General features: G+C 38.9%; 1 protein-coding gene across 11 annotated transcripts in view; it reads left to right on the top strand.

Moving 5' to 3' along the window:
* Positions 1-25,832, top strand: part of AGPAT4 (1-acylglycerol-3-phosphate O-acyltransferase 4) — a 1,427,829-nt gene that overhangs the window by 706,084 nt on the left and 695,913 nt on the right. For all 11 annotated transcript variants that reach the window (XR_004038703.3, XR_009558681.1, XR_009558682.1 and 8 more), the window contains exon 6: positions 22,376-22,491. Coding sequence is in view for 7 of the 11 variants with exons in the window: in XM_030852990.3 (XP_030708850.1) it covers positions 22,376-22,491 (116 nt within the window). In the remaining 4 variants the exon portion in view is untranslated. The remainder of the gene's footprint in view (positions 1-22,375; positions 22,492-25,832) is intronic.

Raw genomic sequence — 25,832 nt, 5'->3', positions numbered from 1 at the left:
AGGTAAGCATCTTTTCATGTTATTACTCTTTTTGAATTTTCTCTTCCTGAATTTGCCATCTCATATTCTATTTGGTATTGAATTGGACCGTTTGGTATTTTCTAATGTAATTGGCAGAAGTATTTTTTAAGAGTAGGTATATTAACCCTTTGTCTAGTATGTGTTGTATAAACATTTTAGTCTTTTTGCTTTGCAGAAAGTTTTGAAATTCAGAGCATTTTCTTTATACAAGGAGACTTCATTTATATTTTTCCAAAGAAGCTCTCCCCACTGCTCACATTGCAATTTATATGAATTAACCAACAATTTTTTCCATTTAATATTTATTAAACTTTTTGTTGTTTGTTTTCATATTTAGATATTTAATCCATCTGGAATTCTTTTCTTTAATAATGGCTGACCATTTATTCACTCCAACTATTAGCTATTCAGTTATACCCACACCATTTGTCAAATAACCCATCTTTGTCCCACTGAATGGAAAGGCCAACTTTGTCATATAAGTTGCATATATATTTACAGATATTTCTAGGTTCTCTATTCTGTTCCATTGGCCAATTTATGTATTTCTACACAAATACTATGTTTCTTTGGCTATTATATTATATTATTATATTATATAGCTTAATAAGTTGTAACACCTCCTAGGTGTTACCCTCACCCTCATACAAAAATGTAAATTCTCACACCTTTATTTTTCATATGATTTAAAAAAAATCTTTGTGAAACTAACACACCATTGTAAAGCAATTATACTCCAATAAAGATGTTTTAAAAAAAATGACAAAAAAAAAAAAATCTTTGTGCCAATCTTCTTCTCTTCTACCAAAATAATTCCACCTAGGATTCCAATGTGACTTGAACCAAAAGTATATATAAATTCTAGCACTATTTTTTCATTGATAATAACCTTTACATTCAGGACTCTGCCTCTTCATTTTACTCAAGTCTTTATTTTAAATACTTGTAATAAATCCTTTGCCTTTCTTGTTGAATAAATGTACCATTATTTTATGGCTTTTGTCGCTATTAGGAAAGGGATTTTTTTCTATTTTCTTTTCTAACTGAATTTTGCTAATACAGGGAAAATCAATTAATTTTTACTATATACTTTGTATTTATCCATGTAACAAAATTTTCTCATTAACTTTTGTAACTTTTAATAGAGTCTCGAGTTTTTTAGGTATGTTGTCATGTCATCTAGAATAAAGATAAATTTGTCATTTTTTTTAACATTGATGATGTGTGTTCTGTTTTCTTTTCTTCTTCAACCATGGATAATACTAGTACTAGTGAGCATTTTCATTTAGTTGAAATGATTTCCTGTTGACAGATGACTTTATTAAATTTATGGTAGCTGAATATTATTTTTTGTGTTAGTGTAGCTGAATTTTCTTCTTATTTTATACAGGACTTTTAGGAATGGCTTCTGATTTTGATCAAGTGATTTGGGTTTACCATTGACCTAATCACATGTATCTCCTTTAAGTTTGGATAGTATGAATTAAATTGACAAATTTGTTAAGGTTGTTGCATCCTTGTACTTCGAAATACATCATTCCTACCTTAGTTTCTTATTGCAGTCCTCACTGTCTGGAAATGTATCACATATTCATTTGTTTGTTTATGGTCTTTTCCTCAACCTAGAATGTTTATACTATGACTGTTTTGTTTATCATTGTTTCTTTGGCACCCAGAATAATATCCGGCACAGAGATGATGCTCAGTAAATATTTGCTAAATAAATAAACAAATGTTCAAGGCATATTCATATTTTACTACAATGCTAGTATTAATTTGTCAGAAATATATTTTGAATTTTTGCATCATTCATGAGTAAATCAATATATTGTATTACTTTTCTGGTAGCTTTATTGGCCTTTCAAATTAATGTACACTAGTTTCTTCATGTGAATTAGGATGTTGTTTTATCTTATTCTATGGTTTGGATTTGTTTGGGTAGCTTACAAATGTCAATGCTTTACCTCACAGAAGATCTTTTGTGTTATTTCTTTAATTCTTCTCTTTGTTTATGATTTGCATATTGATGTACTCATTTTCACATTCATGGCTCTGATCTTTTCACTCATGATTTCCATTTTATTAATAGTTTTACTCTGCCTTCACTCTTGGAGCAGTATACATTTCTTTTGTTTGTTTTTAATTGAAATTTTAAATTCTTAAATTATGTTCTCAAATTACACCTAAACCTGATTAAAACACTTTATTGTGTCCCAGTTATATTTCCTTAAGAATTTTCTTTAGATTAAAAAAAAAAATTCTTCCCAATGGTATAATTGACCCCAGGGCTACCAGCCATCATCAGGAGGAGTCTCTCCTGCACGGATGTGGAGGGGGGTCTGCTGCCTGGTCCCCACTGGCAGTGGCCTAGAACTACCCTGGAGACTTTCCCCTCACACACAAACCATGCACAGATGCCTTCTCTGAGATTTAAGTAGGCTTAATGATAAGCCTACTTAAGAGGTAAAGAGGGTCACACTGATATTTCTCCACAATCCCTTATTTTGTTTGTTTGCATGTTTATTTTTATATGTCTCCTTCCTACTAGACTATGCAGTCTCAGGGACATTCTTCATCTTTGTTCCTCCAACATAACATGCATTTCTCAAAACAATTGGGATAAATGTATAAACATTAACATATGTTATTTTAATGGTACTCTCATGACTTAAAAGGTTTGATTTTTTTCCTTATCATTTTACTTACTATGAAAGATAGATAGTATAAATTTATTTGACTTTTAAATTGACCAGTCAATGAGAAATATACATGTTTATAAAACATACATGCCTACACACATCTATACATATTCCATAAGGAGAATGGCTGATTGGGTTTTTACTTCTTGCATTTGTAATTTGTTATGCTGACATAGAGAAAATACTGTGTCATACCTGATATAGAGAAACTAGAAGCTTTCCTGCTAAGATGAGGTATAAGGTAAGGAATTCCCTCTCACTACTGCTTTTCAGCATCATACTGGAAGAGTTTGCTAACACAACAAGGAAAGAAAAGTAAATAAAGGTTTACAGATTGGGAAGGAAGAAATAAAATTGTCTTTATACAAAGATGACATGATCATCTATGCAGATAATTCAAAAGAATCAGAAAAAAATAAACCAAATACTCCTGGAACTAATAAGTGATTATAGCAGGTTGTGGGATAAAAGGTTAATAAAAGTCCATCGCTTTCCTGTATAACAACAATGAACAAGTGGAATTTGATATTAAAAGCACAATACCACTTACGTTTGCATCTCAAAACAAATATTCACGTATAAATCTACCAAAATGTGTATAAAGCCTATATGAGGAAAACTATAAAACCCTGATGATTGAAATCAAAGAAGTAAGAGTAAATGGGAAGATATTCCATGTTTGTGGATAGGAAGACTCAATATTGTCAGGATGTAAGTTCTTCCCAACTTGATCTATACTTGCAATGTAATTCCAATCAAAATCCCAGCAGGTATTTTACAGATATCAACAAACTGATTCTAAAGTTTAGATGAAGAAGAAGACGACCCAGAATAAGCAATACAATATTGAAAGAGAAGGACAAAGTTGGAGGACAGACACTACCTGACTTCAAGATTTATGATGAAGCCACAGCAAAGACAGTGTAGTATTGTGAAAGAATGGACAGACAGACGAGTGGGACAGAATAGAGAACCCCCAGATAAACCCCATAAGTATAATCAATTGATCTTTGACAAAAGAGCAAAGGACAATACAATGGAGCAAAGATAGTCTTTTCAACAAATAATGCTGGAAAAACTGGATATCTACATGCAAAAAATGGACCTAGGCACAGACCTTACACCCTTCACAAAAATTAACTCAAAATGCATCATAGACCTACAGGTAAAGCACAAAACCATAGACCTCTTAGAAGATAACATAGGAGAAAACCTAAATGAACTTGGGCATAGCACAATGTTTTAGATACAACATCAAAGGCACAATCCATGAAAGAAATAATTGATAAGCTGGACCTCATTAAAATTCAAAACTTTTTCTCTACAAAACTTTTGCTCTACAATGTCAAGGTTATGAGAAGATAAGCCATAGACTGAGAGAAAATAATTGCAAATTCCAAAATACACCAAAATTCCTTAAAACTCAACAAAAAGAAAACAACCTAATTTAAAAATACACCAAAGACTTTAACAGACACGTCACCAGAGGAGACATACAGATGGCAAATAAGCATCTAAAGATATGCTCCACATCATATGTCATCAGGGAAACACAAATGAAAGCAACAATGAGATACCACTACACACCTATTAGAATGATCAAAGTCTCAAATATTGACGACACCAAATGCTGGAGAGGGTGTGGGGCAACAGGAACTGTCATTCACTGCTGGTGGAAAAAGAAAATGGTATAGCCACTTTGAAAGATAGTTTGGAGGTTTCTCACAAAACTCTTACCATATGATCCAGCAATCACATTCTTTGGTATTTACCTAAGGGAGTTGGAAAATTTATGTCCACACAAAAATCTGCACATGGATGTTTATAGCAGCTTTATTCAAAACTACCAAAACATGGAAGGAACCAAGATGTCCTTCAGTAGGTGAATGGATAAACTGGTCCATCCAGACGATGGAATATTACTCAGTGCTAAAAGGAAACGAGCTATCAAGCCATGAAAAGACCTGGAAGAACCTTATGTGCATATAACTAAGTGAAAGAAGCCAATCTGAGAAGCCTACATACTGTATGATTCCAACGATATGACATTCTGGAAAAGGCAAAACTATGGAGAATAAAAAAAAAAAATCAGTAGCTGTCAGGGCTTGGGAGATGGAAGAGGGATGAATTGTTGGAGCACAGAGGATTTTTAGGGTAGTGAAAATCTGTAAAATAGTGTAATGATGGATACATGTCATTACACTTTTGTCCAAACCTGTAGAATGTGCAACACAAAGAGTGAACCGTAGTATGAACTGTGGACTTTGTGTGGTTATGTCGTGTCAGTATAGGTTCATCACTGTGAAAAATGTACTACTCTCTTGGGGGATGTTGATAATAGGGGGGCTGTGCATGTAGGGGGTTGGGAGTATAGGAGAAATCCCTGTACCTTCCTTTCAGTTTTGGTGTTAACCTAAAACTCTTCTAAAAACTTGTCTTAATAAAAAGTAAAAAAAATCACTCTGTAATATTTATTTCCAAATTCTATTCATCTTGGTTTTCCTGTATGTATATAGTTCATAGGTAAATTTATGAATTGTACTTTATTTTTTTCCTTTTATAATGAGGAAATAAAATAAATGCAGAGAATGCAGGAAACTATTAAAGTATATAAAGGACTTGCCTTTGTCCAGTTTTATCTTGAGTGGAGTGTTTATGGTTGCTTGTGCTGCCTGCAGTAAAGAAAACAGGAATTAAAAAGAAGCTTTAAATCCTACTTGCCAAAGGAAACAAGGGCTTTCGAGGGAAAAAAAAAAGTTTAGATTCCAAGTCTAAAGTCATTTAAAATGTTTTAAAGCTAGGCTTTTTTTTTTTTTTATTGTTCCATATCTCTCTTTGCTTGTAGCCAAAAGCAAGTTATGTTATCATTCTGTGAATTATTGCTACACAAAACTATGTTTCTCTTGCACTTTCCATGTCTAGACTGGACACTTTGAAGTTACAGTGGCTGCATTTCTCAGCCTCTGGCTACGAGAGAAAAGTGACAGCATCATTCTGCCACCACTGGATCCAGGGATTGGGGGCAATTTTCCTAACAAGCAGCACAGTAGATTCAACAGCAGGAACCACAGCAGCAATAAAAGCTCAGAGGAAGGCACAGGCTGGCAAAGATAGAGGAACGAACACAATTCCCAGGAATACAGAAGGCTGTGATTCAGAATTTCCTGTCCATCACTTTCCCCAGAGCATGCCCCCGGGCCCAGGAGACTTCTTCTTCATCCTTCTTTCTTGCTCTTCAAATACACTGGGAGAGCTCATTCTTTCGACCACTCTGACACCTACAGTGTACCAGGCCCTGTACCAGGCACCAGCATGAAATGCCCTCAGTTCATTTGCCCTGTGATGAGTCCACTAGACAAGCAGGTGCTCTCAGCCCCACAGGTAAGGGCTCCGAAGGCACTAAACACAGAGCAGGATAGAAACAGAAGATAATGTGGAAATAGCTCTCACCCAGCCCTGGGAAATCAGGAAGGCTTCAGGAGCTGGTGACAAGTAAGCTGAGGCATGAAGGACACTTGGGAGATTGAAATGAGTGGGAGAAGGAAGACAGTCCAGGTAGTAGGAAATCTTGTGCAAGGAACCAGAACGAGAGAGAGTGCAGTCCTCTGGGTGACAAGAAAAGGTCCTTCTGGCAGGACTGGGACAGCAATGTGGAGGGAAAGCTGGTGAGACAGGTGAGTGCCGGAAAGGCTTCAGAAGCCTTGCTCAGGCCCCTGTGTTTAATATGGAGGATAAAGAACCAGGAAAATATGATTAACTAGTTCCTTTACATTATTTACCATTGTTGATTGGAATAAGTTTTTTGCACATTTAGAAGCAAACATGAAATAACTGCCAACTTCTAGAGAGTGCCTAGAAAATGGTAGGAACACAGTTCATCTAGGGATGGTGAGTCATTGCAAACTTTCAAAAGTATGACCCGTCTCCTCAGTGTCTTGCAGATTACTATCAGCTAACAGATACTTGTTTATGTATCCTCTCTGGAAGGTTGACTCAAGTAATCAAAATTACAAAGGAAACATTCTGTTAAGAACAAAATATTTTAACATCTCATTTTATTTATCAGAGAACAAAAGTGGGAAAGCTTTGCTTAAACATGAAACTAGCAGATGCTGTGATGCCGTTATGTTCCTTCAAGCCGACACATTATGAGAGCTTATGAAACCTTTAGCTTCTAAAGGAAATAAAGAACAATTAGAATAATGAATATTGTCTTTTGTTGTCTGGCTGGGCTACAAAATTGAAAGAAAAGATATGCTTGACTTTTACACTGAGCAGATGACATCACATAAGTAGCTGCTGTTGTGCTGTGGTGAGAGGGAAGCTAACACTATTAGACATTATTGGAATGCTGATGGCAATCCAGGGCAAGTCATGCTGGAGCAACTAGCTAGTCAACTGAACGTCAGACCTTGGTAAAGAAGACTAACAGCTGTAGTGTGTGTAAATAATTAACCAGATTCTCCTGAAATGGCTAGTAATTCCCGAGAATAAGTTAGATGTCAGGAAAAGCTGTGTTCTCTGGCCATTGGGTGCCCCTCAGCTCACAACACGCTATGGAACAAATACAACTTTGAAAGCTGTCCTTAAGTTCCAGAAAGATTGGAGTCAAGGGCCTTTAAGGGATGTTAAGAGCAAGATGATTATGCACAAGCTGAGAAATAGTAACAACCATAGTCAAAGCATTTGCTCTCAAAATTCTGCAGTGATGTAATATCTAGGGCACAACCACTGGGGTGAAAGCTTTCTCCAAGATAATAAAGGAAAAAGAAAATCCCTGTTTTCCAGTCTGAAAGATAATGTGGAAATTTGTCTTGGAAGTTTACATGCACTGCTAAGTTAAAATCAAACACCTGTTTTGAAAACGTGATCGTTCAAAATTGGTGACAAGGAAATAGTCGTGGTTCCTATTCTTGGCTGTCACACCTTTCTATCGTTGAAGAATGACAGTGAAGAGTCACATAAGCAGCACATTTCAGGTTCTCAAAGCACTAGCATGAGTTTGATGGGGTGTGACCAATGTTTATGTGCACAGAGAATTACAGATTTCTCATCATTCCCCTGCCCAGGCGTCCCAGGCTCCGGCGAGTCTGATCCCCCAGCACAAGTTCTCACGCACCTTTGCTCCCGAGCTCTCTTCTCTACCATCTCCACCTGGCAAACTCTGACCGTTTAAAACCCACTTGAACTATCCCTTCAAAGCTGAGCCTTCCCGTTCTTCCATAAGCTGCACATTGTTCTCTCGCCCCTGCCCAGATGAGTGTTCAGGTGTCTGGAAGGTATTTACCATGTTTTAATTTTGTTTAAATATTTGTTGATGTGTCTCGTTATCCTTCAGGCTTATGGACTCTTGCAGAGATTTTGTTTACCTTTGTATCCTCAGCTTTTAGTTGAGGGCTGAGCAAGGAGAAGATATCACACTTGTTTCTGAATGAGTAAACATTGGAGGGAAAAATCCCCAGAAGCGTGGTTATTTCTTGAGGTGGATGTAAATAAACTAACTGGGCCACAGGCATAGCTAAATCCAGGACAGGAATGTGGTCATGGGCTCTCCCTCTCCATCTCTTGTCCCTGTTTCCTTCTGAGCACTGGCTTCACTCTTGGACAGGTTCTCACGCTGTGGCTGCAAGTGGAGGGATGTTGTGTTCTGATTGAGAAGCCAGAAATGCCAGTTCACCCTGGGCTGAGAAGGGGAGGAACAGGGTCTGAGGGTGTCTGAGCAGCTGCCTGAGCTGAGAATGAGGATTGTTTTTTCCCGCCTGAACAGAGACATTTATGTAAACTCATGCACTTTATAAGCGTCAGTAATGACCCCAAACCTTCTAGTTTACTCTTCAGGAATCATTTGATATGTCTCCTTTAACAATTCCCCCTTTTATTTGTAAATTACAAGTAGTCAATTGTGACTGAGTAGTATTACATTTGAATAAGCCCTCGTCAAGGCACACTGAAGAGCTTACAATCCAGGTGTAGAGGGGAAGATAATCATTGTATTTGTGGCTTTTGTTTTGAAGTTAGACTTCTTGAAGGTAGGTGGCATTAAAAGTTTTCAAATTGTTTATGTCTGGCATAAAGGGAAATGTAGGAAGTGCACATGGATTTATTTATGTACGTATTTCAAGTAGACTAAAATTATTCATTTGGACTGAACTAAAGGTACCATTGTAGTGATTCACATAAAAGACTGTGTCTAGAACTTCAAGGATCATCCTACTGGATTAGTAAGAATTTAAGACAATTTTATGTTGCAGAATCGTAACCACTTATCTACTACTTGGGGGCCAGTAGTGTTTTAAATTTAGAAATTTTTAGATATTAGAAATATTCTGCAGTTCATACTTTTTTTTTTTTTTGCGGTACGCGGGCCTCTCACTGTTGTGGCCTCTCCCATTGCGGAGCACAGGCTCCGGACGCACAGGCTCAGCGGCCATGGCTCACAGGCCCAGCCGCTCCGCGGCATGTGGGATCCTTCCAAACCGGGGCACGAACCCGTGTCCCCTGCATCGGCAGGCGGACTCTCAACCACCGCGCCACCAGGGAAGCCCTGCAGTTCATACATTTTAACTGAAATATCTCCAGGAACGTCTACACCCTGTCATTTTTTTAAAAAATAGTAATTTTGCAGTGAAAAGCATGAATAGTCACACTAGGCTGGATAAATATAGACCAGAAATAATGTCATGCCAGTTCATGTCAGGTTATGCCATAAATGAATTTTCATGCCAAGTTTAGAAAAAAAAAAATTTGTGTTTTCAGAGCCTTTGGTTTTTTTTTTTTTTTTTTTTAACATCTTTCTTGGAGTATAATTGCTTCACATTGGTGTGTTAGTTTCTGCTTTATGACAAAGTGAATCAGTTATACATATACGTATCTCCCATATCTCTTCCCTCTTGCGTCTCCCTCCCTCCCACCCTCCCTATCCCACCCCTCTAGGTGGTCACAAAGCACGGAGCTGATCTCCCTGTGCTATGCGGCTGCTTCCAACTAGCTATCTTTTTTACGTTTGGTAGTGTATATATGTCCATGCCACTTTCTCACTTTGTCCCAGCTTACCCTTCCCCCTCCCCATATCCTCAAGTCCATTCTCTAGTAGGTCTGTGTATTTATTCCCGTCTTGCCCCTAGGTTCCTCATGACCATTTTTCTTTTTTCTTTTTTTTTTTTTAAATTCCATATATATGTGTTAGCATACGGTATTTGTTTTTCTCTTTCTGACTTACTTCACTCTGTATGACAGACTCTAGGTGCATCCACCTCACTACAAATAACTCAGTTTTGTTCCTTTTTACGGCTGAGTAATATTCCATTGTATGTATGTGCCACATCTTCTTTATCCATTCATCTGTTGATGGACACTTAGGTTGCTTCTATCTCCTGGCTATTGTAAATAGAGCTGCAATGAACTTTTTGGTACATGACTCTTTTTGAATTACGGTTTTCTCAGGGTATATCCCCAGTAGTGGGATTGCTGGGTCATATGGTAATTCTATTTTTAGTTTTTTAAGGAACCTCTGTACTGTTCTCTATAGTGGCTGTATCAATTTGCAATCCCACCAACAGTGCAATAGGGTTCCCTTTAATCCACATCCTCTCCAGCATTTATTGTTTCTAGATTTTTTGATGATGGCCATTCTGACCAGTGTGAGGTGATATCTCAATGTAGTTTTGATTTGCATTTCTCTAATGGTTAATGATGTTGAGCATTCTTGTATGTGTTTGTTGGCACTCTGTATATCTTCTTTGGAGAAATGTCCAGTTAGGTCTACTGCCCATTTTTGGATTGGGTTGTTTTTTTGATATTAAGCTGCTTGAGTTGTTTGTATGTTTTGGAGATTAATCCTTTGTCCGTTGCTTCATTTGCAAATATTTTCTCCCATTCTAAGGGTTGTCTTTTCGTCTTGTTTATGGTTTCCTTTGCTGTGCAAAAGTTTTTAAGTTTCATTAGGTCCCATTTGTTTATTTTTATTTCCATTTCTCTAGGAGGTGAGTCAAAAAGGATCTTGCTGTGATTTATGTCATAGAGTGTTCTTCCTATGTTTTTCTCTAGGAGTTTGATGGTGTCTGGCCTTACATTTAGGTCTTTAATTCATTTGGAGTTTATTTTTGTATATAGTGTTAGGGACTATTCTAATTTCATTCTTCTAAATGTAGCTGTTCAGTTTTCCCAGCACCACTTATTGAAGAGGCTCTCTTTTCTCCACTGTACATTCTTTGAGTTTATTTTTGTAAATAAACTCAACAATTTCAGATTTTTCATCATTAGTGTATAGCAATGCAAGAGATTTCTGTGCATTAATTTTGTATCCTGCTACTTTACCAAATTCATTGATTAGCTCTAGTAGTTTTCTGGTAGCATCTTTAGGATTTTCTATGTATAGTATGTATAGTATATTTCTATGTATAGTATCATGTCATCTGCAAACACTGACAGCTTTACTTCTTCTTTTCCAATTTGGATTCCTTTTATTTCCTTTTCTTCTCTGATTGCTGTGGCTAAAACTTCCAAAACTATGTTGAATAATAGTGGTGAGAGTGGGCAACCTTGTCTTCTTCCTGATCTTAGTGGAAATGCTTTCAGTTTTTCACCACTGAGGATGATGTCGGCTATGGGTTTGTCATATATGATCTTTATTATGTTGAGGAAAGTTCCCTCTATGCCTACTTTCTGGAGGGTTTTTATCATAAATGGGTGTTGAATTTTGTTGAAAGCTTTCTCTGCATCTATTGAGATGATCGTATGGTTTTTCTCCTTCAATTTGTTAATATGGTGTATCACATTGATTGATTTGCATATATTAAAGAATTCTTGCATTCCTGGGATAAACCCCACTTGATCATAGTGTATGATCCTTTTAATGTGCTGTTGGATTCTGTTTGCTAGTATTTTGTTGAGGATTTTTGCATCTGTGTTCATCAGTGATATTGGTCTGTAGTTTTCTCTCTTCGTGACATCTTTGTCTGGTTTTGGTATCAGATGATGGTGGCCTCGTAGAATGAGTTTGGGAGTGTTCCTTCCTCTGCTATATTTTGGAAAAGTTTGAGAAGGATAGGTATTAGTTCTTCTCTAAATGTTTGATAGAATTTGCCTGTGAAGCCATCTTGTCCTGGGCTTTTGTTTGTTGGAAGATTTTTAATCACAGTTTCAATTTCAGTGCCTGTGATTGGTCTGTTCATATTTTCTATTTCTTCCTGGTTCAGTCTTGGAAGGTTGTGCATTTCTAAGAATTTGTCCATTTCTTCCAGGTTGTCCATTTTATTGGCATATATTTGCTTCTAGTAACCTATCATGATGCTTTGTATTTCTGCAGTGTCAGTTGTTACTTCTCCTTTTTCGTGTCTAATTCTATTGATTTGAATCTTCTCCCTTTTTTTCTTGATAAGTCTGGCTAATGGTTTATCAATTTTGTTTATCTTCTCAAAGAACCCGCTTTTAGTTTTATTGATCTTTGCTATCATTTCCTTCATTTCTTTTTCATTTATTTCTGATCTGACCTTTAAGATTTCTTTCCTTCTGCTAACTTTGGGGTTTTTTTGTTCTTCTTTGTCTAATTGCTTTAGGTGTAAGGTTAGGTTTTGCATGGAATATGTTTTTCATCCCCTCACTTTCAGTCTGTATGTGTCCCTAGGTCTGAAGTGGGTCTCTTGTAGACAGCATATATATGGGTCTTGTTTTTGTATCCATTCAGTCAGTCTGTGTCTTTAGGTTGCAGCATTTAATCCATTTACATTTAAGGTCATTATCGATATGTATGTTCCTATTACCATTTTCTTAATTGTTTTGGGTTTATTATTGTAGGTCTTTTCCTCCTCTTGTGTTTCCTGCCTAGAGAAGTTCCTTTAGCATTTGTTGTAAAGCTGGTTTGGTGGTGCTGAATTCTCTTAGCTTTTGCTTGTCTGTAAAGCTTTTAATTTCTCCATCAAATCTGAATGAGATCCTTGCTGGGTAGAGTAATCTTGGTTGTAGGGTTTTCTCCTTCATCACTTTAAATATGTCCTTCCACTCCCTTCTGGCTTGCAGAGTTTCTGCTGAAAGAGCAGGTGTTAACCTTATGGGGATTCCCTTATGTGTTATTTGTTGTTTTTCCCTTGCTGATTTTAATATTTGTTTTTTGTATTTAATTTTTGATAGTTTGATTAATATGTGTCTTGGCGTGTTTCTCGTTGGATTTATCCTGTATGGGACTCTGTGCTTCCTGGACTTGATTGACTATTTCCTTTCCCATATTAGGGAAGTTTTCAACTATAATCTCTTCACATATTTTCTCAGTCCGTTTATTTTTCTCTTCTTCTGGACCCCTATAATTTGAATGTTGGTGCGTTTAATGTTGTCTCCGAGGTCTCTGAGACTGTCCTCAATTCTTTTCATTCTTTGTTCTTTATTCTGCTCTGCAGTAGTTATTTCCCCTATTTTATCTTCCAGGTCACTTATCTGTTCTTCTGCCTCAGTTATTCTGCTGTTGACCCCTTCTAGAGAACTTTTAATTTCATTTATTTTGTGGTTCATCACTGTTTGTTTGCTCTTTAGTTCTTCTAGGTCCTTGTTAAACGTTTCTTGTATTTTCTCCATTCTATTTCCAAGATTTTGGATCATCTTCACTATCATTATTCTGAATTCTTTTTCAGGTAGACTGCCTATTTCCTCTTCATTTGTTAGGTCTGGTGGGGTTTTGCCTTGCTCTTTCATCTGCTGCTGTGTTTCTCTGTCTTCTCATTTTGCTTAACTTACTGTATTTGGGGACTCCTTTCGCAGGCTGCAGGTTAATAGTGTCCATTTTTTTGGTGTCTGTCCCCAGTGGCTAAGGTTGGTTCAGTGGGTTGTGTAGGCTTCCTGGTGGAGGGGACTAGTGCCTGTGTTCTGGTGCATGAGGCGGATCTTGTCTTTCTGGAGGGCAGGTCCATGTCTGGTGGTGTGTTTTGGGGTGTCTGTGGCCTTATGATTTTCGGCAGCCTCTGTCCTAATGGATGGGGTTGTGTTCCTATCTTGCTAGTTGTTTGGCATGGGGTGTCCTGCACTGTAGCTTGATGATTGTTGTGTGGAGCTGGGTCTTGGCATTCAGATGGAGATCTCTGGGAGATTTTCGCTGTTTGAAATTACGTGGAGCTGGGAGGCGTCTTGTGGACCACTGTTCTGATCTTGGCTCACCCACCTCAGTGGCACAGCCCTGACTCCTGGCTGGAGCACCAAGAGCCTGTCCTCCACATGGCTCACAATAAAAGGGAGAAAAAATAAAAAGAAAGAAGAAGATAAAATAAAAGTTATTAAAATAAAAAATAATTATTAAGAAAAAAAATTTTTAGTTAAAGAAAAAAATACAGACAGACAGAATCCTAGGACAAATGGTAAAAGCCAAGCTATACAGACAAAATCACACAAAGAAGCATACACATACACACAAAAAGAGAAGAAGGGAAAAAAATATATATATCGTTGCTCCCAAAATCCACCTCCTCAATTTGGGGTGATTCGTTATCTATTTAGGTATTCCACAGATGCAGGTACATCACGTTGATTGTGGAGATTTAATCCGCTGCTCCTGAGGCTGCTGGGAGAGATTTCCCTTTCTCTTCTTTGTTCACAAAGCTCCCGGGGTTCAGCTTTGGATTTGGCCCCGCCTCTGCGTGTAGGTTGCCGGAGGGCGTCTGTTCTTCGCTCAGACGGGACGGGGTTAAAGGTACAGCTGATTCGGTGGCTCTGGATCACTCAGGCCGGGGGGAAGGGAGGGGTGCGGAGGCGGGGCGAGCCTGCGGCGTCAGAGGCGGCGTGACGTTGCACGAGCCGGCGGCGAGACGTTGCACGAGCCGGCGGCGTGACGTTGCACGAGCCTGAGGCGCGCCGCGTTCCCCCGGGGAAGTTGTCCCTGGATCCCAGGACCCTGGCAGTGGCCGGCTGCACAGGTTCCCGGGAGGGGCTGTGTGGAGAGTGACCTGTGCTCGCACACAGGCTTGTTGGTGGCGGCAGCAGCAGCCTTAACGTCTCATGCCCGTGTCTGGGGTCCGCGCTGATAGCCGGGCTCGCGCCCGTCTCTGGAGCTCCTTTAAGCGGCGCTCTAAATCCCCTCTCCTCGCGCACCAGGAAACAAGAGAGGCAAGAAAAAGTCTCTTAGCTCTTCGGCAGCTCCAGACATTTTCCCGGACTCCCTCCCGGCCAGCCGTGGCGCATTAGCCCCTTCAGGCTGTGTTCACGGGCCTGTCCTCTCCCTGCGCTCCGACCGAAGCCCGAGCCTCAGCTCCGAGCCCCGCCCGCCCCGGCGGGTCAGCAGACAAGCCTCTCGGGCTGGTGAGTGCCGGTCGGCACCGATCCTCTGTGCGGGAATCTCTCCACTTTTTCCTCTGCACCCCTGTTGCTGCGCTCTGCTCCGCGGCTCCGAAGCTTCTCCCTCCGCCACCCGCAGTCTCCGCCCGCGAAGGGGCTTCCTAGTGTGTGAAAACCGTTCTTCCTTCACAGCTCCCTTCCACTGGCGCCGGTCCCGTCCCTATTCTTTGTCTCTGTTTTTTCTTTTGCCCTCCCCAGGTACGTGGGGAGTTTCTTGCCTTTTGGGAGGTCTGAGGGCTTCTGCCAGCGTTCAGTACGTGTTCTATAGGAGCAGTTCCACGTGTAGATGTATTTCTGGTGTATCTGTGGGGAGGAAGGTGATCTCCGCGTCTTACTCTTCCGCCATCTTGAAGCTCCTCCTCGCCTTTTGGATTTTAGAATTTCATTTTTATTTTTATTTTATACATTGGACTAGGTAGCAGACCTAGCTTATACTTTTAACTTTGGTAATAGGATAAAATTTTAAAAATTCTTTTGGAATATAACAATTTTATTGATATGAAAATGACTGCGCCATTGGACCTGACGCAGTGGTGAGATGAGAAAGCTGCGTGCTTGCTGAGTTCAGAGCTAAGACTTTTTCCTGCTTAGAATGGCTTGGCTTGGCACGTTGCGTGTCTGGTGCGTTTACATGCCTGTGCACATGTGCATGCTTCTTTATATGCATATTATCTATTTATTTGATGTTAACCGAAGGACGGGCGGCCTTGGAGGAGGCGGAAAGCCTTCTGTAAGGTTTTGTCAGTGGTTGTGATGCTTACAGGCAGCAACCAACCTTCTCAGCAAAGATCTGACGTGATTTTGCTTTTTGTGGGAGTATATTGATTTTCTTTCTCCTGATAAACTTTGCACACCATCTAGAGGCTTTATTAACACCTTATTGAGAGAAAACAAACATCATTGAACATGATAGCAGACTCGTTAACTTTCGAGATTTTATTTGTTTACTTAGGTGTAACCTAACTTTACAACTGGCATTGTTAAATTAGCAAAGTCTACAAGTCTTATACAACCTAACAAGTTGCATAGTTATTTTATGTCCAAGCTTATATAATTATTTCCTGGATTTACATAATATAAAGGGAGCCTAACGCATCAGCATGAAAACTGAGATTCGCTAATAATAAGGCACAGATGCGCAGGTCGTGGCATGGCTCATTTACAGGTTTTTCTTATGTGCCAGGCAGAGAGTATGGTAATTATGCTCATTTGTCATGTTTTAGCTTAGAGAAAATTAAAACTATCATATTCACATTAATAATGAGATTTCTGAATGGTTAATGAGACTTAAAACTAGCAGTTGCTTCTTACAAAAGAGTCTGCAGATAACCAAGTGTGGAGCTGTTGGAGCGGGCAGTCTGAGGAGAGACGGACTGAGGATACTACGGACAGAATTTCTAGGCTCATGAGAGACATTTAGATTGATTCTAAGTGACAGTTTGTCTGTTGTAACTTGGCAAGAGCGAGGACTTCTTTGATAGGGATGTAAGATGCTTATTACTAGTTTTCTCATAGATAACAATGCCCCTGTGTCCTCAGTCCCTCTTAGTTGAAAATTTGGGTGGGTAATCTTTTGACAGGTTTATTATTTAGTGTAAATATTTATGTATTTTTATTTAATACATTTTACAGAACCGTATCTGAACGTATCATTTTTCCTTTTCTGGAGGCTGATTAGAATATGTCCCCACTCACAAGCAGTGAATGTTGAAGACTTTTGACTTGGCTTTGCCTCCTGACAGCGCACCAGCACGTGCTGGTGGCGTTCAGATGCACCTGCCCTTCCTCTCTCTGCTGGCACGTGGCTTGGACAGGCAGACCCCCTCTCCTTGTTTCGGGCGGGCTTTCCCCAAGCACAGCCTGGTGAGAGATAGGAGGGTGGAGAGAGGGCAGAGCTGGGCTGTTTCTCCCTTTCTCTTTGGGAGGGGTCTTTGGCAGGGGCTGCATCTTATCCATCCTCCCACCTACCCCCGTCCCCCAGTCCCCGGTGATTAGATCACCCTGTGCTAACGCTGCTAATGGCAAGGAGCTTCCTGCCCTGGTTTAGTTCTTCTGGGTTTCCACCACCTTTGCAACTAGATCTCCGTCAGCATTAAATTCTCTCAACTGAACTAACTGGTATGGGCCCTGCTTCCCTAACTTGACCCTGACCCATGCAAATGGCCAGTTACTTCTTTAGTACAGACCGTAGATCCACTGTAACCTTATAGTGAAAACTGTGTGTCCCTTTTATTTTATCAAAAGAAAGATACGTTGCCTTTGGGGGATATTAACTAAGAAGAAGTTGGAGACTAACATGGGATTTAACTCTTTGTAAAGAGAGACCATTTTTATGTGGAAAACATGTAATTGTTAAGCAATATCTATTAAAATTGTTAACTTTAAGAAGTTCGATAAAAGTTGTTTGAAGTTTCATGATGGAAGAAGTCAGGTCTCACTGCTGTTTTTTCAGGTTTGTGAAACTAGATTGTGTTTGAGACAAGCAGGGCTTGCCAGATGGTAGTTGTAAGTTATTTTTATAGAAATTTGGAACACATTAATTTGTGTTTAGAGTTGACGATTAGCTTCTGATTATATAAGTTTTTATAAATTGGGTTCTTGGTATTAATCCAGTTCAGATTTTGCTGGTTTATTTATTTGTTTCCATACTTTTCATTTTCCCCTTTGTTTGTTAGAAACACTGGCAGCGTCTTGAGTCAGGTAGCAGAATGGAATGAGGAGAAAGAGGTAGCTTCCAACAGTTGAACTGTTCACAGGTCTTTCCCTTCGTATAACATTGCTTTTTATGGACGTCATTCAGCCAGCGGGCTAGGCCTCTAAGATCTGAAAGGAAAGGATGAGTGGGTTATGATAAAATACGAGGCCTCAGTGAGAATGGAAGGAAAGAATCGTAGCCTTGTCCACAGAAATGGCAAAAATATGAGTATGTTTCTAAGAACTTAAAGAATATAACTCTGTTATATTTTGGATTTTCTCTTTAGTATTAATAAGGTGAAAAGCACATTATAGTACTAAATAGCATTTAACAGGGTCACATTATAAACCCAAGCACATTTTTTAAGGTCTTACTCTGGGATTATTTTTATTTTTCATTTTTTAAAATAGTTCACACTATCATTTGGGGAAAAAAAAATCCTGGCCAATTACTGTCATAGACTTTAGCTCCATAGCTAATTAGGGCCTCCCAGAACCGAGTATATGGATCCAAGTGAAGTGAGCCAGCCAGTGGGAACTGCAGCTCCTGGTTAGGTGCAGGAATTCATTTCATTTAATGGGACTTGATTTGTTTGGTTTTCTTTTTGGTTTTTTGTAGGTGATTTTACCTGTGAGATGGCGTTTGTGAAAGATGGGTGGGTCCCTTGGAGATTCTTTATTTACCCACATAAGGATCCTGTATTTCCTTCACTAGAATTGACAGATGTCCCTCCCCGCAATGAACAAGAAGTTTTCTCTTCTGCACCCATAGGGGACTATATCCCTGGTGATATAGAAGTAACTTTGCTTGTCAAACCCGGCACCCACTGGAACTAGAGTAATGCCACCTCAAGCAGCCAGGCCCTGGGGCGCAACCGCTGTCATCTGGCCCAGAGTGAGCTGTTCCCTGGGTCCTTGTGGGGATCAGCTGGTGTCATGCCCCTGATGGCCAGATCTCACAGTGGTGTCAGCTTTCTGACCACACTGCTTAGACCCTGGCTAGAAGATTTTTCTGGCTTTGGCATCCTTGATTTTTTAATCTGAACAATCAAGAGAAAAACATCAAACATCATAGAAAGCAGAATTCGTAGACGATTACTCCAAAAGAATCATGCAGCTGTGTGAGAGGGCAGCTCTACATAAGCAAGTTGCAATACCCAAGGCAGAATTTTTCAGCAAGGTTTTTTACTTCTGTTGTGTTTTGCTTTATTGTTTGTGTGTTTTGAACGCAGCCTGCAAATATCAGAAAGATTTTGAAAGTGCTAATAACCCATTGATTGTGTAGGACAGGAAATGATCAGATCGTTCTGCTGATTAGTCTGTGGGAAAAGGTGTTATTACTATTGGCAGACACTTCTCCAGGGTTCTCTCAAGTTTCTGCACAACTTGTGAGGGAGCACTAACTACCCTTTTTTTCTGGATAATCTTTTCAAGGAAATTGTATAGCAAACAACCTGGAAAATAATGATAGTATCTCTCTCTAGAGTAAAAGGTGGACCTGCTTATTGTTCAGTATAATAAACACAGTGTCTCCCTTTAGGACAAAGGGAAAGTTGGCTTACAGGTCCTTATAAAAGATCTGGGTTCCCTAAGCTCAGGGTCCTCAGCTGTGATGCAGAAACCCCCCATCTAGCTTGGCCTGGCCACTTCATCTCCTGGGAGTTGGGATGCAGAGAAACTGACGTAATCATGATGTCCATACTTCATTCTGCCTGGGCTCTGAGCCATGCAGTTTTTTTGTCTCATGTCTTCTGCCAGCATCCCTGAGACGGTCTGTTAGCTTGCAAGCTGGGCAAAATCTCGGACCCTCCACCAGTTTTGCTACTCTAGCACCAGAAAAGAACCTCCTTTCATAAAAACTGGTGGAGAAGGCCCGGAAATTCACTGATGACTGATACATATTTAATATACAGAGTTGGTAATTTGTATTTTAATTCTGTCACGCCATGTGAATTACTGGAATTTTCCAAACATTTGTAACTTATTATACCGTTGTTTGTAAAATCCCTACCTCCATTAAAAAGGATTTTGGCTTTTATCTGACTTTTAGCTGGTGTTAGAGCAGTATGTGATTTGTTAGCTGAATGTCTACCAGTAGCTTTCTGCAAGCTAAGAAAAAATATAAATACTATCTATCTGTATATGAAATATCTTCTTGATAGTCCAGCCAACTCAGCCATTTTGGAGGAATTACTTTTCGTTATGAGTGAGCATTTTTTTCATATCTGCAAAAAGCAGTCACAGCTAGCTCTGTGTATTTCACAAGGATCAGTCATGTCCTCCAGACGTCTTGTTTTGATAGTCAAGGTTTGCCTTAACTCTTTTTCATAATACCCTTGAACTGACCTTTGAAGGATGTATATCATTTCAAAAAATTGAGTGAAAAGGGTGGCATTCCATTTTAAAAGAGAAAACAAAAACAATCAGTATGATTTCCATGCTGCTTCAAGGGAAGCCACGTTGGACTTTACAGACACGCCTGACGGGCTCCCATCAGCTGCACTGCACACCCCACCCATCATAGCAGGACTGTTGGCACACCCTCATCTTCTGGGCTAAGGACTGCAGGCTGGCAGGTTGGCTGCTCTGTCACTTGCCCCAGGTAGGATGGGTTCTGGCTAGCTAGCAGCTATACCATCTGGAATTGATGAGACACTTGTTCTTAAGAACAGCCTGGGTTCCTAACTCCTGGCTTGAGGACATTTCTCTGCACACTCCAGATTTTTAAGAGTAACATATTTTCCCTGAGACATGACATTATTTTCACATGTGATAAGCGAGGTCTGCTACAGCCACTGTCTTCCGAAAGAATAAGTAGAGTTTACTCCCCTTACCGTTAATGTTGCTGTAACTCAGTGGTTCTCAAAAGTGTGGTCTGCAGAGCAGTAGTAACAGCATCACCTGGAAACTTGTTGGAAATGCAAATTCTTGGCGCCGTGTCAGAACACCTGGGGTGGCTCGCAGCGATGTCTAGTTTAACAAGCCTCCTGGGTGATTCTGATGCCCATTGGACTTTGACACCCACAGGTGTGGCTCACTGTGTCTCAGGTCAGAGGAGGAGGAAGTTAGTTTGGTTACAAGCAGGGAAAGGACAGATTAAGAGTGGTGGTGTCAGATGTATAAAGAAACACTGGTAGCATTTATTAAGTAAATCTATTGTTTTATTTAAGAAAATATATCTAATTAGATATCTAATATCTAATATATCTAATACTGTTAAGATACAAATGTGAATAAGACATTCCACAGATATCTCAGGGTCTTTTGGTTGGACAATATATGCCTGCAGGCAAAATCCAATTTGCTACATGTTTTTGTAAAGTTTTATTAGGACACAGCCACATCCATTCATTTGCATATGGTCCATGGCTGCTTTTAGACAATAATGCAGAGTCGAGCAGTGCAACAAAGACCATATGGCCCGCCAAGCTGAAGACATTTAATATATGGTGCTTTAATAAAAGTTTGCTGACACCAGGTCTAGTGTTAAAAGGGAAAATACTTTCTATATCCCAGTAGTTATACACAAATGGAGCTGAGGATTAAGTGTATATGCAAGGGTTCTTCTGTCCTCCAGTGTTACATTTGTACAGAAGTTTTGCAGTGGCACACAATTTAGCTTCAGGGATGTTATTACCATGGAAGCTGTACAGACTGTTTGACAAGAAGCAGAGTACTTACCTGTCAAACACTTTGGTGTGTGAGAGGGAAAAGGGGTATGTGAAAAATACAGAAATAACAGAAGATGAAAATAAGAAAAACAAAAAATATTTTGTTTGAGAAGGGAGCATATTATCAATCAGAAGATGTATCTTGGGAATTCCCTGGCGGTCAGAGGTTAGGACTTCACACTCTCACTGCCTAGGGCCAGGGTTCAGTCCCTGCTTGGGGAACTACGATCCCACAAGCTAAGATAAAGGAGTGTGTGGCAGGACAGGGCTGGGAAATAAGAAGGAAAGAGGTGCGGGTTTAGAACATTCCTAACTGCCTGGCAGGGGGTGGGCAGGTGAGACTCCCAGGGAATCCTGGGATGCCAAAGGGGGCAGAACGAGGGGAGAGGCACACTCTGCTCCTCCATAAGTCTGCAATATTAGCATGCTTATCAATAGTTGAGATTGCTAAATTTCTTACCCTGCACTGTATTCTTGCTGCTGACTGACCAACTGTGCAGTGATCCTGTAGAAAAAGCACTGAGTTTCCCTTTAAGAAGCCTGGGTTACTTCCTGGATTCACCTCTGACTGTCTGACTTTGGGCAAATCATTTTGTGGCTCAGGGTCTCCTCTTCCTCATTTTCGAGATGCTATTTCAGGCTTCCTCCTGCATCCACACTGTGTTATTTTACCAGACTCACTTCTCACCGAGAGGTGAGCTAGGGGCACACACAGAGTGTTCCCCCAGCAACCTGGCTGAAAGAGAAAAAGAAGAAAAGACTAGCAGACAATTGGACCCTTCTAAAAAGAGGACTTGTTGAATAGTTTGGCACAAGGGCATTAGTTTCCCTCAAAAGAGTTGATGTTGATTTATTTCAGACTCACACCTAATGATAGATCTCTTCTCTTCCTGAAGAGATTCTTTACTGTGAAAATGTTTAGAGGGGGAAATGGCCAGCCGGATTCCATGTCAGTGATCGTATTTCTCATTCTTTCAGGAATTTTTCTTTAAATGTGGAGCACACCCGACCTCTGACAAGGAAACATCAGTAGCTTTGAACCTGATCACAACAAATAGTCGAGACATCACCTGCATAACATGTATGGACATCAGGTAAGGATCTGAAAACACTGTCACTCTCAACATGTGGCTTTCTCAACGTCTCTGAAAACAATAGGTAATTAAAGTCACTTTTTAATTTTTCAAAGGAGGAATCAGAAACATTTTTCTATAAGTCAGAATGCAGCCCACCAGCCAGTATTTTAGAACCTTCCATTAAAGTTGATAAAGATGGCGTTAAAATATGTAGTGTTGATCATATTATCTTACTAGGAGCATTGCCTCTGTGTTTCCTGCTGTTAAGCTGTGACCTTTATATTAATAACTCACAACATCTTTCTAAGGAAATGAACCACCTCCCAGATACACAAGGTGACAATTGCTGGAAAAATAATATTGTCTCCTGCAAGAAAAATTTTCCTGTCATTATTTTTTGGGGGTTTTATAAATAAAAGCTACTGTATTCATACACAGTTAGATTTAAGTGCGTATGTGTAACTAACCACTTGATTGAATAAGGCCCCCTCTCATATCAGGCAGCAGAGGAATGCCCTCTCTGTAGGTTAGAGAAAATGACTATTTCTCCTTATGTTGACAGATTCATGCATAGGGATGTCATTAAAGCCTGCATGAGGACACCCCAATATTCTGCATTTGTATTTTGCTGATTGTTGTGTTTTTTTCTTGTTAATGCTTTATTTTTTATTTTAGAAATAATTAACTTAAAGTGTTAGAAATTCTATCCTCATGGTTAATAAGATTTTGGTTTAATTCTTTCCAGTATCTTGGGTATGCCTGAACATTTGCATGTCTGTATGGTGCGTGTGTGTGTGTGTGTGTGTGTGTGTGTGTGTGTGTACATACGTGTGTGTTCTATATGTAATTGTATTGTATATAGAGTTTTGTATGTGGCTTTTTCCATTTAACATGGTAGCATGATAAGATTTCCGTGTCATGGAATATTACATGAAAACACATTTTTATAGGTACCTAAGATTCTATCATATTGTTGCTTTAATTTGCACTTCCCTGATGACATATGATGTGGAACATCTTTTTATATGCTTATTTGCTGTCTGTATGTCTTCTTTGGTGAGGTGTCTGTTGTGGCCTTTGGCCCATTTTTTAATTAGATTGTTTGTTTTCTTTTTGTTTAGTTGTAAGTGTTTTTGGTATATTTTGGATAAGTCCTTTATCAGATGTGTGTTTTGCAAATGTTTTCTCTCAGTCTGTGGCTTGTCTTCTCATAATCTTGACATTGTCTTTTGTACAGCAAAAGTTCTGAATTTTAATGAAGTCCAGCTTATCAATTATTTCTTTTATGCCTTATGGCTGTGGTGTTGTATCTAAAAAGTTGTGCCATGACCAAGGTCATCTAGGTTTTCTCCTATATCATCTTCTAAGAGTCTTATGGTTTTGTGTTTTATATGTAGGTCTGTGATCCATTTTGAGTTAATTTTTCTGAAGGGTGTAAGGTCTGTGTCTAGGTCCATTTTTGCATGTAGATGTCCCATTTTTCCAGCATTGTTTGTTGGAAAGAATATCTTTGCTCCATTGTATTGCCTTTGTTCTTTTGTCAAAGATCAGGGTCTATTTCTGGGCCCTCTGTTCTGTTCCACTGATCTCTATGTCTGTTCTTTCCCCAACACTACACTGTCTTGATTACTATAGCTTCATAGTAAGTCTTGAAGTCAGGTAATGTCAGTCCAGCTTTGCTTTTTCATTCAATATTGTGTTGACTGTTTTGGGTCTTTTCCTCTCCAATTAAACTTTAAAATCAATTTGTTGATATCTGTAAAATAATGCTGGGATTTTGATTGGAATTTCATTGCATGTATACATTGATTTGGGAGGAACCCACAACCTGGTAATATTGAGTCTTCCTACCCACAAACATGGAATACCTCCATTTATTTAGTTCTTCTTTGATTTCATCAATCAGAGTTTTGTAGTTTTCTTCATACAAGTCTTATTTCATATTTTGTTAGATTTATACCTAAGTACTTCAAATTTCAGGGGCCAATGTAAATGGTGTTTTTATTTCAAATTGCACATATTCATTCTTGGTATATAGGAAGGCACTTGACTTTTGCATATTAACCTTGTACCTTGCAACCTTGCTATAAGTGCTTATGATTTCCAGGATTTTTTTGTCGATTCTTTTGTATTTTCTGCATAGATGATCATGTCATCTGTGAACAAAGACAGTTTTTTGTCTTCCTTTCCAATCTGTATACCTTTATTTCCTTTTTTTGCCTTATTTCATTAGCTAGGACTTACAGTATGATTTCGAAAGGAATAGTGAGAGAGCACATCCTTGTCTTGTACCTGATCTTAGTGGGAAAGTTCAAGTTTCTTACATTAAGTATGACATTAGTTGTAGATATTTTGTTGATAGAGTTTATCAAGTTTGGGGAGTCCCCCTCTTATTCCTACTTTACTGAAAGTGTTTATCATGAATGCATGTTAGACTTTGTCAGATTTTTTTTCTGCATCTATTGATATTATCATGTGATTTTTCTTTTTAGTCTGTTGATGTAATGGATTACATTAATTAATTTTTCAGTGTTGAATCTGCCTTGTAAACTCTAGGATAAATCCCATTTGGCCATTGTGTATAATACTTTTTATACATTTTTAGATTTGATTTGCTATATTTTGTTGAGGATTTTTCTTCTATGTTCATGAGAGATATTTGTCTGTAGTTTTCTTTTATTGCCTTTGTCTGGTTTTGATATTAAGGTAATGCTGGCCTCCTAGAATGAATTAGGAAGCATTTATCCTGCTTCTGTTCTCTGAAATAGTTTGTAGAGAATTGGTAGCAAGGTACGAATTTTATTTATTTTGTGCTTACAAACATGTACTTTTGTATAAAAAGAGATTGGCATTTTTCATCTACCTTCTTAATAATAATTCTTTCTTTTAATGATCCTTTACAAGTGTATAATAACATATTCAAGGAACTCCAATGCCATTAAGCTAATTTTTTGATCTAGCAATGTAACAATCTCTTAAGCCTTCAGTTTCCTTATAAAATCCAAGAATTGAAGTAGGTAAACTGTAAGGCTCTGACTGGTTCTGAAGAACTGCAAAAGGTAGAAACAGTCCTTGTTCACAGCCTATAAATCAATAGTATCATTTGAGAAAGCACTTGTTTGTGGTCCTGTCTTCTGACAGATGCAGAAATAAAAAATGAGGTTTTCAATGATACTGGCCTCCAAATGACACATATGTGGTTGTAATATGTAGAAAAATGTATAAGATAAATGTGCTATTCATTTCCAGATGTTAGGCTTAAATTTTAATTCAGGTATGTGATTTGTGTCTTTTGAGTTTATATTGTATATAAAATATTTTCCTGTCTCTTAAAGATAAAAGCAAACTATTTGAGGGCT

This window comes from Globicephala melas, chromosome 14 (genome assembly GCF_963455315.2).
Source record: "Globicephala melas chromosome 14, mGloMel1.2, whole genome shotgun sequence".
NCBI lineage: Eukaryota > Metazoa > Chordata > Mammalia > Artiodactyla > Delphinidae > Globicephala > Globicephala melas.
The sequence above is the reverse complement of the archived record's forward strand: the minus strand, read 5'-3'. Positions and strand labels throughout refer to the sequence as shown.